Genomic DNA, 14,027 nt, shown 5'->3' with positions numbered 1-14,027 from the left:
CCAGAATGAACATCCCCACACGTGCCAATGACAAAGGAAAAGACAGGACCAGATGCAAGGAGCCAGGGATGCCAGGAACCAACCCGGACACTCTCTCCTAAAGGCTCTTGTCTTACACAGGCACATTATTTTCTCTGGTTCATTCTCTGGGCAGTGATTTCAACCCAGTGCTTAGCAACAAACAGATGCTGCCTTAAAGGTGCAGGCCCCCACCTCTGAAACCAGGCTTGTTGAGAAGCAAACTAAAACCCAGCAGAGGTCACTGTGGAGTAAAAAACTTCACAAAGAACAAGGCCTGGAGGAAGTCACAGGCTCCCACTGAGGGTGGCAGAGCAATTTACTGCTGCATTTTAGGAGATCGGGAAAAACGTAATTATAGATAAACAGGTGGGGGAGGGACATGAGCAGTACAAATTAACACTGTGCCTTCACACCCTCTTGTTCCCACTGTTACTGACAATCAGAGAAAGGCTGTATCACCAGCCAGGCGCAGTGGCTCACGCCTGCAATCCCAGCACTTTGGAAGGCCGAGGCGGGTGGATCACCTAAGGTCACGAGTTCAGGACCAGCCTGGCCAACATGGTAAAACCCCATCTCTACTAAAAATAAAAATTATCCAGGCATGGCGGCACGTATCTGTGGTCCCAGCTACTCAGGAGGCTGAGGCAGGAGAATTGCTTGAACCTGGGAGGCGGAGGTTGCAGTGAGCCAAGATCATGCCACTGCAATAGCCTGGGCGACAGAGGGAGACTCCACCTCAGAAAAAAAGAAAGATTGCATCTCATGAGGCCAAATGAAACAAGCTCTTGATGTGCCATCAGTTCACTCACCACTCACAACCAGCCCTCTCAGGGAGACGCCATCATCACTTCCTATGGAACAGGCAAGACACATATGGCTCAGGACATTCTAGAAACTTGCCCAAGTTTACACAACTAGTGCCTATGGTACTCCGGGGAACTGAAGGGTAGAAGTCTGGCTTGAGCTGGTTCACACCACCGCTAGATTACACAGAATGCCTGCCTGGCAGTTAACTCCCTTTATAGAAAATGGGTACAACCTACATGTCTTGATTACTTTCCATTATTCTACGCTACACACCATGTTCCCACTGAACAGAACGGCTCAGAGAACATTCCCCAAAAGGGAGTGGCAAGCTCCTGCTCCATGCCGGTGCTCACTTCCATCTCGTCTCTCTGCTGTACCGTCCTTACAGAGACAGTGCTGAAACCATATACACCCTCCAACCTGGTTTAAAATGCCCCTCTCTTATGAAGTCTCTCCTCTCTCTCCTTTCTCTGCCCTCAAGTCCTCTCACTTAGATGAGTTCACTCTCCTATGTCCCTGGTACAGCACTTGGCAAAGCCCAGCCCACAGGGGGGTCACTTCTAAGTCCCGCACCAGGATAAGATGAATGCCAGCAGAGGCTTTGTCTTCCGTATCCTCATTCTCCCTCAGCCATTAACACAGTGCGGCCCGTACCCAGGACACACTCAAAACTTGAGTGCTGAGCTGGATACAACTAGAAATTCACAGTCATATACAGGCATGAGAGGTAAACGCTATCCGTTTTCAGTATCTTACTCAACTCTGTTGACATAGTGTCAAGTTCTTAATGCTCTCTGGAAGCTATGAGAAGAGAAATTAACAGATTATTGAAGGAGAACAAGTTCTGGACAACGGAAAAGTGTGCAGATAGATGGAAGGATGGAAGGACAAAAGAAATAATCCTATTAAAATCCATTAAACAAGGTGCTGTGCTACAATTGCTCTGAGCAATGGTTCTCTGAGTCTACACTGTTGACCCGAGATGTAGTGAACCATAGGAGAGAAGATGCCCATCAAAGCCAAGGCCATCGAAGAGTTAGACCCTCTCAAGAGGCCCCTCAATGAAAAGTTAAATGTAATTTTTGGTGTGTTAGGCACACACACACACACACACACACACCCGTCACAAATGTATATACAGTTCAAGAAAAGTAAAACCTGGTTATTCAAAGGAAGCACCAAGAATTTAAAATTAATTCATTAGAACTAGAAAAAGAAAAAGCTACTTGATGCTTACAGATCTCTTAGGTGGTTGTAAGCTTTGCCCATTTGGAGGGAAAGTTGGATTAATTCTCTGAAGGAAGGTCAATGCTATCCAAGTTGAAAATACATGTGCTTTAGTTTCAGGAAACCAGATAAAATATTCTCCAACATTCTTTTCATAAAAAGAATGGAGAATCCTGAAAATAAGCATTAAAAATGGAGTCATCTGGAAAATTCTTTTTCCAGGTTACCCATTTCAAAGATGCCACTATGTTAAATGAATATTTTCAACCACCCAGAATTCCATGGTTGGCTACCTCTGTCAGGACTGTTACACACCTACCATGCCTCCTACTCTACTTCCTCCCCTCAAAGAAAAAACCTATATATTTCTACTTCCTCCACTTAAGGAAAAAAAAAAATATATATATATATATATATTTCCAACTAGCCTCTTCAAGGTTTCCTGGTCCTGAGAATACAAATGGAGACAGAAAAAAATACAATAATAGAAAGACAATCCAGGTCAAATCTCAGCCTCGTTAGGGGCTGTTATCTAGTGCCTCTGCACTTCTGTTTCTTCACCTTCAAAACAGCTTAAAAACAACAGCCTCGTGGGGTGGTTAGGAGACTGACGGGAGGAACTGCACTTGAAAGACAGAAATTGTAAAGATGTTTTGGACGTTGAGCCTGGATCAGGTCTTTATACAGTAGTACTGGGCATAACTACTGTATTTCAGTGATGACCACTGTAAAGAACTTCCTGAGAATCATCCTTTGTTCCAAAGCCCTGGGGCACTGTAGTGGCCACTGCTGCTCAGATCACCTTGCAGTCAGCTCCAATTGGCCATCATGACACGGGAACATCACTGGGCTGCAGCCACAGCCACTCCAGACTGACTAGTGAATGTCTGCAAATCACTTTAGCTCTCCTTGGAGGGCATTCCACAGAAGTATTTTTTATTATTATTATTACATCAAGCGTCCTGAAACCACATGTCAAATTACTTATGCTCAGTATGCAGCAAGGAGAAAAAATGGAAACTCCGTGTGTTCTCACAGCAGATGCTTTTGGATCAAATGGCTCGTAATTACTACTTGGATCACTGAAGGGAAGTGAGTAGCAAAATCACAATCTGGCTGTCACAAATGGGCCCACACCACCACAGTGGCTGATAAAAGGAAAGTCTATTTGCAAGGGAGATGAGGAGAAAACACAAAAGGGAGTTGCATGCTCCCAGTTTTCTTAACAACAGTAAAATGTCATAGAAGAGAAAGTGTTTATTTCCTTCTTGGACTGATGCCCATACATCGGTTGATATGAAAGAAAAACAAAGATGGATCTAGCTAGCTCGCTAGCTGTATGCGTACAGGTATACGTATATATGCTGTATAGGGTTGCGTATTAATATTCTGTCTAAACAGATTACCATACTGTGGCGAAGAGTAAGCTGTTTCATTCATATTTTCCATTTAAGAAACCAATATTAGGGGTTTTGTTTTGGTTTCGGGGTTTTTTGGGGTTTTTTAGTTTTTTTTTTTTTTTCGGTTTGCAGCTCATGACTAACATGACAATACTGCATTCACTCACTGCCACAGAAGGTTGGGACAGCCCAAACCAATTTTCCAGGAGAAGGGGCCGAGGCCCAGGGGCTGCCACATTTCTCCAATGAAGCTTCCGGGGTTGCCCCCATCCGAGCCTTACTGGGGACTTTGTTGTCACAATCTCCATGACAAACACCTCCCTTCAAAGGCCGTATAAGACTCACTATTACTCATCCAGACGTTCGCCATGAAAAGCTTTCGTTTTTGGCTAGCCAAAGTGTCCTCTAAAAAAATGCTCAAGTAAGACTGGCTTTGTTCCAGCCTTAACAGATTTTGAATTAGGGTGACTCACTGTTGGACTGTTATATGATGCATCAATTAGAGTGGAATAGTTAAAATGCACACGGCCCCTTCCTCACAACAGCCTTTCTGTGTTATAGAAATGAGCATAATTTACTTATTGTATAAAAATACATTTGTGCAGGTTACAAGTATTCTCCAAGAATGATTAGCAGATGAAAAGTAGCAAGATTAAATATTCATTATTTAGCCAGGCAGAATTGTAAGTCCCAGAGATATAAAAAAAAAAACAAATTACACCCTTAGTTCTATCTGCCATTCAATCTGAATCTAGTTATCTGGGTACTATAGCACAGAAATTATAGAGGCTGCATTAAAATAGTCCTATAAATGACAATAATTTCTTCAGTATCCCTACATCCCAAGTAATGCTTAGCTAAAATAAATAGGAGTAACTGTTTAGATACACATGCTTAAAAAAACAAATGCAGAAATCATAGTTTCTTCTCACTCCTTAGAGCATTCAATGGGACCTGTTTTTTGAGCCCAACTTAAGCACTAAGCTTAATCCTCACTGTAAGGGGCTACATGAGCAAAATTTATTTTCAAAGTCCAACATACACTCTGTTAATAGGAAGCGTACTGATGCTATAGTTTCATAACTTTCTTTATTCAGGGACAGGGTCTTACTCTGTCACCCAGGTCAGAGTGCAGTGGCGCGATCTTGGCTCACTGCAACCTCTGCCTCCCAGGCTCAAGCAATCCTCCCACCTCAGCCTCCCAGGAGCATGCCACTACACTTGGCTAAGTTTTTGCATTTTTGGTAGAGACAGGGTTTCACAATGTTGCCCAGGCCAGTCTCAAACGATCCACCTGACTCGGCCTCCCAAAATTCTGGGATTACAGGCACAAGCCATCATGCCAGGCCTCTTAACTTTCAAAGTAAGAATTTTACATTGTTACACAGTGCTGGAAGAGATATGACCCTAAAATTATGGACCTTTATTACAAATCAGTCATTCTCAGCCATTAAATGACTACATCTAGTAGAAATAATTAATCATCAAACTTATTAAGCAAGTACTTAGCAGTGTGCTATAGATTGAGAATATACAGATAATCATAGGGCATATATAAACTATATCAATTACAAGCTTTCCTGGGAGCCATGACATATGCACTTGACAGAATGGCTAACAGTAAGAGATATAAGTGCAGAGTAAGAACTGGCCAGGCGCGGTGGCTCATGCCTGTAATCTCAGCACTTTGGGAGACTGAGGTGGGTGGATCGCGATGTCCAGAGTTCAAGATCAGCCTGGCCAACATAGTGAAACCCCATCTCTACTAAAAATACAAAAATTAGCCAGGCATGGTGAAGGGCGCCTGTAATCCCAGCTACTTGGGAGACTGAGGCAGGAGAACTGCTTCAATCTGGGAGGCGGAGGTTGCAGTGAGCTGAGATCACGCCACTGCACTCCAGCCTGGGCAACAGAGCAAGACGTCATCCCAAAAAAAAAAAAAAAAATTATTTGGTGGAGGAGACATTAGAGAACTAACACAGCCTCATGGGGATGTTGTGGGTTTGAAAAAGGCACTAGGAAGAGGCATAGGCACATCCAGGATTTCATACTCTAGGATTTCATTCAGAAATCATTCTGAGGATTTGTTTGGTCAGAAGCAATTTTGGGGATGAGGAGACACTACTCAGGCCCCACTTGACAGCGCCTGAGACACACAGCAGAGAATGTACTATCTGTGTGAAGATCCCTGACAACCCTGAAAGGAAAATGCAATTTTGTATTCACTGAACTCTCAAATGAAGATAAGTACTGCTGAGGAATAGAGATGTATAAATTAAAGATGCTATTACGACTTCAGTCTAGTCATGTTGCTGATTTTAAAATGGAGTTATTGTGAGGTTAGATACCTCCAAGATGCTTGGCATTTAAGACCATCTCTTTAGAGAATACCTACTGGGACCATTTTAATTATAAATCTATTTTCAAGGAGTTCATGTAAAGATTCTGAAACAGCATTCCTCACTTAAGTTAGCATTTGTGTCATTCATGTAAAACAAGATGGCGGCCATCTACAGCAAAGTTTACCTCACTGGAGTTATTGGAGTTTTGAGGTAGCTGAGTTCCAGAAAATCCATGGCTGCCACTTAAATCAAATATCTGACAGACAGGGGATGAAAAGACAATGAAATGGCCCTGTAATGTTCACTTGCCAGCTACCCTTTCTCATTATTGAAAAACTAAAGTTCTATAACATTTTAGAAGAGCTTCATATCACAATTTGTACTATTATTCTAATACGCTTAAAGTTTTAATTTCCTACATAGTTACGTTTTACTTTTTATGTCATCTATCATTTAAGTCGGCCTGCAATCCCAGCACTTTGGGAGGCTGTGGTGGGCAGATCACCTGAGGTCAGGAGTTCAAGACCAGCCTGGCCAAAATAGTGAAATGCCATCTCCATTAAAAATACAAAAATTAGCCGGGCCTGGTGGCACCCACCTGTGGTCCCAGCTACTCAGGAGGCTGAGGCAGAGAATCACTTGAACCCGGGAGGCAGAGGTTGCAGTGAGCTGAGATCATGCCACTGCACTCTAGCCTGGGCAACAGCATGAGACTGTTTCAAATAAATAAATAAATAAATAAATAAATAAATAAATTCATTTATTCATTCTTGATATCGCTTTTAACCAAAAAGTACATGTTTCTGAAGGTGTGAAACAGAACCACCAAAATCAAGCTCATACCTACTTTTTTAAATGTGCACAGAATAGATCTTGGAAGAAAATACAGCTAAATGTTAAAAGTGGTTTGTTTGGGTAGAAGAACTAAAAACAATTGCCTTTTCCAAATTTCACCTTCTAAATTTTGTAGTGGCATAATTAACATTAAAAACAATGTAAACATTTAGAAATACCTACTAAATCAACTTCATTCAGTTATATAAATACCGACACTGTAATTAGTTTCATATCTTTTTAAAACAAAAAATGTTCAACCAAATGCTTTTGTTTATCAAAAAATCTATGTTGAGAACAAATTACAACACATGCTGGGTAAAAACCGTATTAGGCTCATATCTAATTAGCAGAATGTCTATATCTAAGAAAAGTAAGCAAGTTATTTATCAAGTTATTATTTAATTATATAGAATATACTGTCTTGATTAAAATACCTTAAGGACATCAGTTAACCATCAAAGAAGTTCAGTTCACAAAGCATAAGGGCTCGGTGTTATGGCTCAGGCCTATAATCCCAGCACTTTGGGAGGTTGAGGTGGGAAGACGGATTGAGGCCAGAAGTTTGAGACTAGCCTGGGCAACATAGGGAGACCGCCCCGACTCCCATTTCTACAAAAACGATTTTTTTAAAATAAAGAAAGCATAGGCCCACCATTAGCAAAGGGTTTGCAGTTGACGACAGTCAATAATGAGGAAATACATTTCCATTACAACCAACAAATAAGATTACTCTTTACAATTAAATTAAATTAAATTACAGGCTGGTCACAGTGGCAATCCCAGTACTTTGGGAGGTAGAGGCAGGTGGATCACATGAGGCCAGAAGTTTGAGACCAGCCTGACCAACATGGTGAAACCCTGACTCTACTAAAAATATAAAAATTAGCTGAGTGTGGTGGCTCAAGTCTGTAGTCCCAGCTACTTGGGAGGCTGAGGCACAAGAATTGCTTGAACCTGGGATGTGGAGGTTGCAGTGAGTCAAGATTACACCACTGCACTCCAGCCTGGGTGACAGAGACTCTGTCTCAAAAAAGAAAAAAAAAAAATAATTGCAAGTAGAACCACAATTTTAAAATCTGATATTATTTTTGTATATCAGTATACAAAAATGGTGGCCACATAAAAGAAGTTTCCTGTGATTCTGCTGTTAATGAACCAGCCCACTCCCCACCACCTCTAACTTTATTGTTTCAAGGTTTTAAACAGGTCAAAGGAATTGATACTGGCCCTTTTACTTACGTAATTCACAAAAGCATTATCAAATAAATAGCCATACACAAATTAGAAAACAAAGATCCAATAAAATGTGACTCTCTTTCCAATGATATTGAAAACATAATCAGAAAAACAGCAGCTCATTGAAAATAAAAGCAAAAACTTCTTCACATTTAATTGCAAACCTTTTCCCTATTCACCTGAATGATCAGGTCATCATATAACTTATTTTTTCAACAGCTTTGAAACATAGTAATCCTAAAACATATCAGTCAGCAAGATAAAATCCATTATCATGCACCTGCATCATGAAATACAGGTGCACCATGAAATACATATATTCAAAATGTTCTGAAAACAATTTACAATACTTGGGCCGCATTTCACCAACACATGCTTAGGCTACTTTTCCTTAATAAAAACGTTAGAAGAGGCCAGGCACGGTGGCTCACGCCTGTAATTAGCACTCTGGGAGGCCCAGATGGGTGGATCACCTGAGGTCAGGAGTTCACGACCAGCCTGGCCAACAGGTGAAACCCTGTCTCTACTAAAAATACAAAAATTAGCCAGGCGTGGTGGTGTGCACCTGTAATCCCAGCTACTCAGGAGGCAGAGGCAGGAGAATCGCTTGAACCCAGGAGGCGGAGGTTGCAGTGAGCCAAGATCGCATCACTGCACTCCAGCCTGGGTGACAGAGCGAGACTCCATCTCAAAAAAAAAAAAAAAAAGAAAGAAAGAAAAAGAAAATGTTACAAGAGCCACCCCTCCCCAAGGGAAAAATAAGCACCAGCAATATTCCAGTGTTTCAAGACCATGGACTTAGGCAGAAACTAGTCCCGGCCATGCCCTTTGGTGCTGGTGAACAGGGGAAGGTAAGTGATGTAACTAACCTCTTCAAGTGTCAGTCTCCTCATCTCTAAAATGGGACGACAAAACCCCAAGGCCATGTTGTAAGGATTTAGTGAGCAAAATCCACAGCACTAGCAACAGAATTGAGCTGCCACTCCTCTTATTATTAATTTTCCATTTATTTTAATATAAAATCTATGAGAAAATAAATATTAGTACTAGAGGGAAGGAAAAGTGTGGATTATTTTCTGATTATTCTTATTTTTTTCTGTTCTTAAGCACTGCATGCAGTATGACTACCTCTTCGGGAGTGCCAGGATAGATGCGGCAACTTGTGCACTTTCGTTGGGCAAAAAAAAAAAGAGCATGCTAAGAATTGATTCCTTTGAATCAACTTTCATTTTCATTTTTATTTTTGAGACAGGGTCTCGCTCTGTCACTCAGGCTGGAGTGCAGTGGCAAAATCATGGCTCACTGCAGCCTTGACCTCCCGGGCTCAAGCGATCTTCCCAATTCAGCCTTCAGAGTAGCTGGGACTATAGGCGCACACTACCACACTTGGCTATTTGTAGAGATGGGGTCTCACTCTGTTGCCCAGGCTGCTCTTGAACTCCTGGGCTTAGGTGATCCTCCTGCCTTGCCCTCCCAATGTGCTAGAATTACGGCATGCGCCACCCCACCTGGCCTGATTTCATTCTTAACAGAGAATGAACATTGATTATTTATAGCAGGCGGAAAATTAGGGGTTTCAGGAATTTCACTCTAGTATGCTGTTCCCATGCTGAAGAGCTCACCTGAGTTATAGAAGGTCTCTTCTCCTTCCCTTTTCTGGCCAGTGTGTCCAGCCCTTTTAACGAAGAAAATATTCCCTTCTTGTTTCTCCCTCGCTGGGTCAGTGACAGTGTCCTTTTCCGGAGAGCAGAGTCATCTCTAGAACATACCTAATGTAAAACACAGTTTAAAAAAATCTAAAGGCTTAGTATTTGAGTGGCAGAAAAAACTAACAGTTGCCCTAAGGAAGCGAGCTCTGCTTGCTATAAACGCATTCTGACCATCGCCAAAAGCTACTGCATGTCTGAAATGCCAGGAAAGCATCCACCATATAGACAGCTCTCATCTGGATAACACAAGTCATGACATTCAGGTCTCTCCATGGTGGGCGGCAGTGTCAGCAAAACCACTACAGACCCCTAGGCTGAGCTGACACAACACACAGAAGGCACCAAAATGGGAGTGACTTCAAAAAACCCAACGGGGCGCTCTGCAGGACAGAGAAAACAACCTTTAATCCATCCTTTAATCTTCACCCCACTGTTGCTCCTTCTCCAGCATCCCACTTTCCTGATGGTATGAGGTGGAACACACGGAGAGGCAGACAGAGATGAACATGCAGTAACTGTCCACTAGCTGCTGGACTCTAAGCAGTAGAGAAACTGGGGGCTCTACAGCACGATGTCTGGTCTCCTTCATCCCCAGGCCTGTGGCCTCTGGGTGACCTGGCCTCTAGGTTTCCGTTGTTGGGTCAAGTCCCACAAGCGCTGATGGCAACAAGCCAAAGAAAGGGGGAGCATCCACAGCCCTCCCCGAATGCTGCAGAAACAGCCTTCCTTAGGAACTTACCAGAGCATGGAAAGAGGAAACAGACAAGATGCCCAGCCTGCCGAGGGCCAGCTTGGAGGGGCGGCTGGCGGCTGCAAGGAGACTCTTGGGGTTCGGTAACTCTCCACCTTGTAGGCTGGCCAGATAGCAGCGCATCCTGAACAGATCCATGTGAAATTTCTCAAGATTCTGCTCCCATTGCTGGATCTTAAAGCAAAAACAGAGGTGATTTAAATAAAAATTAAAAGTTTTCATGGGTTAAAATGAAAACGTGATCCCTTTCACAAACTTGAAGAAAAAATAGTTTCAGCTGGTCTGCATGGTTTAAATTAGCCTTGCCTGCTCACCCCATCTCAATCCCTCCCATCCAAATGTATTGGGTCCTTGGGGAGGTGAGGTGGGCAGATCGCTGAAGGTCAGGCATTCAAGACCAGCCTGACCAACACAGTGAAACCCCATCTCTACTAAAAAACAAATAAACAAACAAAATATATATGTGTGTGTGTGTGTATATATGTGTGTGTATATATGTGTGTGTGTATATATATATATATGCACACAAAAATTAGCCAGGTGTGGTGACAGACACCTGTAATCTCAGCTACTCTGGAGGCTGAGGCAGGAGAATCGATTGAACATAGGAGGCGGAGGTTACAGTGAGCCAAGATCATGCCACTGCACTCCAGCCTGAGCGACCAAGCAAGACTCTGTCTCAAAGAAAAAAACAACAACAAAAAAATGCACTGGGTCATCTGGCACTACACTTCATCAGGATAGCCAAACAAAAACAAAAACAAAAAGCCAGTGGTCCCAATACAGTGACATGCCAAAAAGGCATGATGTTTGGAGAATGCCAGCACTCTAACCATCCTGACTTAAAACAGGATGCAATTTGCAAGTCAGCTTTTTCACTTTGCTTCATTTCCCTTCACATCTACAGTCCCTGATCCTAAACTGGATTAACTGAACTGCACACAAACAGATGCCAGATAAATGAAAGTAGTGACTTTATGTTTCTGTTCATTCTGAGTAAATGACTCAAAACAATAAGAAGCAAATGGACTTCAGGGATAAGGGCAAATAGAACTTTTACTTAGAACACTCCTAAGTATCTTGGAGAATAACCACCATCTGTACATCTAAATAAAACTAAAGTATATGCAGCTGTTTACACCACAGAAGTTCCTATGAACTTCTTCAAAACGTAAGTCATGATTTAGTAAAGAAATGCAGCCAAACTCTGGGAGCCACTCTCCTTTCTCCCAAGGATGTCAAAATGCATTACCTACAAGTATTACCTTCATGCAAAGATAAATTATTAATAATAGGTGAAGAGAGGCTCTTGGGACTTGCCAACACAGGGACTCAGCAGAAGAACGAAAAGAACAGAAAGCTGTGATTCAAAAGGTCTTAAGAGCAATCTCAACACTCAAGAGAAGGTCTGTAAGTCAATGCTTGCAGTAAAGGATTCAGTGTGAAGAGTGAGGTTATTTCAGGTCTAACAGTTGCAGCTTCAGTTCTGCCATGTTGCTGAGCACCAAAATGGACCTTAGCCTTTCACACTAAGCTTTCTAGGTGAATCCTTCATTCTGGATAAATGATACTTTGAAGGATTTCCAACACTGGACGCTCTGCCCCCTCCAATCTCTCCCCATAGAAAAGTATTACAAATTCTGGGCATTTCCCAGACCTTCTGCAAGTTCTCTGTATCTATTTCTTAGGTTGGTCGCTGCACAACTTTTCTGCATGAAAGAAAAACAGTCACAAGATCTAAACAAATAATTTCTTGATCATCATCATCATTTGTCAGCAAAACAGTGACATTCCAAGGTGCATTGAAACAATGTCAACATCCATAAAGAATTTAACCTCACTTAAGATCCTGTATACCCATATTAGCAACGTGGTGGCCTACTGGTATCAGTTTTGAATGGACAGAATGACCTGTTGGCTTTTAAAAATGCAGATGCCCAGGTCCTACACCTGAAGATTCTATCCATTAGGTCTGAGGTCTAGGAAAGTTTACATTTCATAAGCACATCCTGGGATTCTGGTGCACGGCCTTACTGATGACTCCTGTTCTAGACTAACAAGACAGTTCAAACTGAAACTGCAAGTCTCTTCCGGGTCCTGCCATATTAGAGAATTCCAGATTCCAGAGTGACAGATGGGTACAAACTGACACTTTACTTAAGGTTCAGTAAAAACTATAATCTCAGTTCTGTTTCCCAAACATCTTCTCTCCAGATGATTCCTGAAAATCCACAATTATAGATGGATTCCTTTGTCTTCTAATAATATGTAGACATTCCTAGATTGAATAATGCATTAAAGTTTATCACACTCATTTATGCCTCAGTGTAAAACACTTTATCAGATATTTTCTGAAGGTTGTATAGAGGGTGAAGATGTAAGAGGAAAGAAAATGAATGAGTGGCCAGGCACGGTGGCTCACGCCTGTAATCCCAGCACTTGGAGAGGCCAAAGGGCAGATTGCTTGAGCCCAGGAGTTTGAGACCGGCCTGGGCAACGTGGCAAAATCCTGTCTCTACAAAATATACAGAAATTAGCCAGGCATGGTGGTGCATGCCTGTAGTCCCAGCTACTTGAGAGGCTGAGGTAGGAGGATTGCTTGAGCCCAAGAGATGGAGGATGAAGAAAACTGACATCATGCCATTGCATTCCAGCCTGGATAACAGAGTGACACTCTCTCCAAAAAGAAAAAAAGGAAAGAAAAAGAAAATGAAGGAGTCCTTGGATACCAGAAGGTAAAGATGCCCATGCCATCCATGATGGATTAAAAAGACAAAAAAGGCCAGGAGCGGTGGCTCACACCTATAATCCCAGAACTTTGGGAGGCTGAGGCAAGCAGATCATTTGAGTTCAGGAGTTCAAGACCAGACTGACCAACATGGTGAAACCCCATCTCTACTAAAAATACAAAAAAACAAACAAAAATTAGCCATCTGTGGTGGCACACGCCTATAATACCAGCTACTCAGGAGGTTGAGGCAGGAGAATCACTTGAACCCAGGAGGCGGAGGCTGCAGTGAGCCGAGGCCACACCACTGCACGCCAGCCTGGGCAACAGAGTGAGACTCCATCTCAGGAAAAAAAAAAAAAAGACAAAATAAAATAAACTAAAATCCAGGTCTATGCCAATCACCATAGATTGGGGGAGAAGACAATCTCTTGTATTTGCACTGAGTCCTGTAGTTTTAAAAGTATTTTTGAAAGCACTATTTAATGTATTTATGTGACTACACATCAAAGCAGCACTGAGAGGTAAAGACAGTTCCGTCCCAAACCATACACAGGGAATCATAAAGTTTTGTCAGAAACACTTAAATAATCTTCAGCACTCATAGACCTCTCCACCCAAAGCTTGGGACAAAATACAGGTGAATTCAGAGGAAGAACACGGACCCAGATGCTTAGGTTTGTGGGAAAGTCAACAGGACTGGAACACCCCAATAGCCCAAAGGAGACCTTATAAAAATCAAGACGTTTGTTGTTTTGATTATATCTTATTAAGTTTCAAGACAACCAGTATCTCAATAAACTGTACACTGTAGAGTTCATTTAAAATTTAATTTAGTATAAAAAGCAAAGGAAAAGTAACCTTATGACTTGTCTATTTCAGCAATGTTCCTTATCTTCTTATCTTTATCCTGACTGGAGCGTTTTTTGTTTGTTTGTTTGTTAGTTTGTTTTTGTTTTTGTTGTGAGA

The 14,027-nt window shown here is 42.1% G+C and overlaps 1 protein-coding gene across 9 annotated transcripts in view; it reads right to left on the bottom strand.

The window, feature by feature from the left end:
- Positions 1–14,027, bottom strand: part of TIAM2 (TIAM Rac1 associated GEF 2) — a 272,290-nt gene that overhangs the window by 84,349 nt on the left and 173,914 nt on the right. For all 9 annotated transcript variants that reach the window (XR_012433556.1, XM_045390320.3, XM_045390326.3 and 6 more), the window contains 2 exons: positions 10,319–10,504; positions 9,493–9,639 (listed from right to left, as the gene is read on the bottom strand). Coding sequence is in view for 8 of the 9 variants with exons in the window: in XM_045390320.3 (XP_045246255.2) it covers positions 9,493–9,639; positions 10,319–10,504 (333 nt within the window). In the remaining variant the exon portion in view is untranslated. The remainder of the gene's footprint in view (positions 1–9,492; positions 9,640–10,318; positions 10,505–14,027) is intronic.

This window comes from Macaca fascicularis, chromosome 4 (assembly GCF_037993035.2).
Source record: "Macaca fascicularis isolate 582-1 chromosome 4, T2T-MFA8v1.1".
Classification (NCBI taxonomy): domain Eukaryota; kingdom Metazoa; phylum Chordata; class Mammalia; order Primates; family Cercopithecidae; genus Macaca; species Macaca fascicularis.
This window is presented reverse-complemented; position numbering and strand designations above follow the sequence as displayed.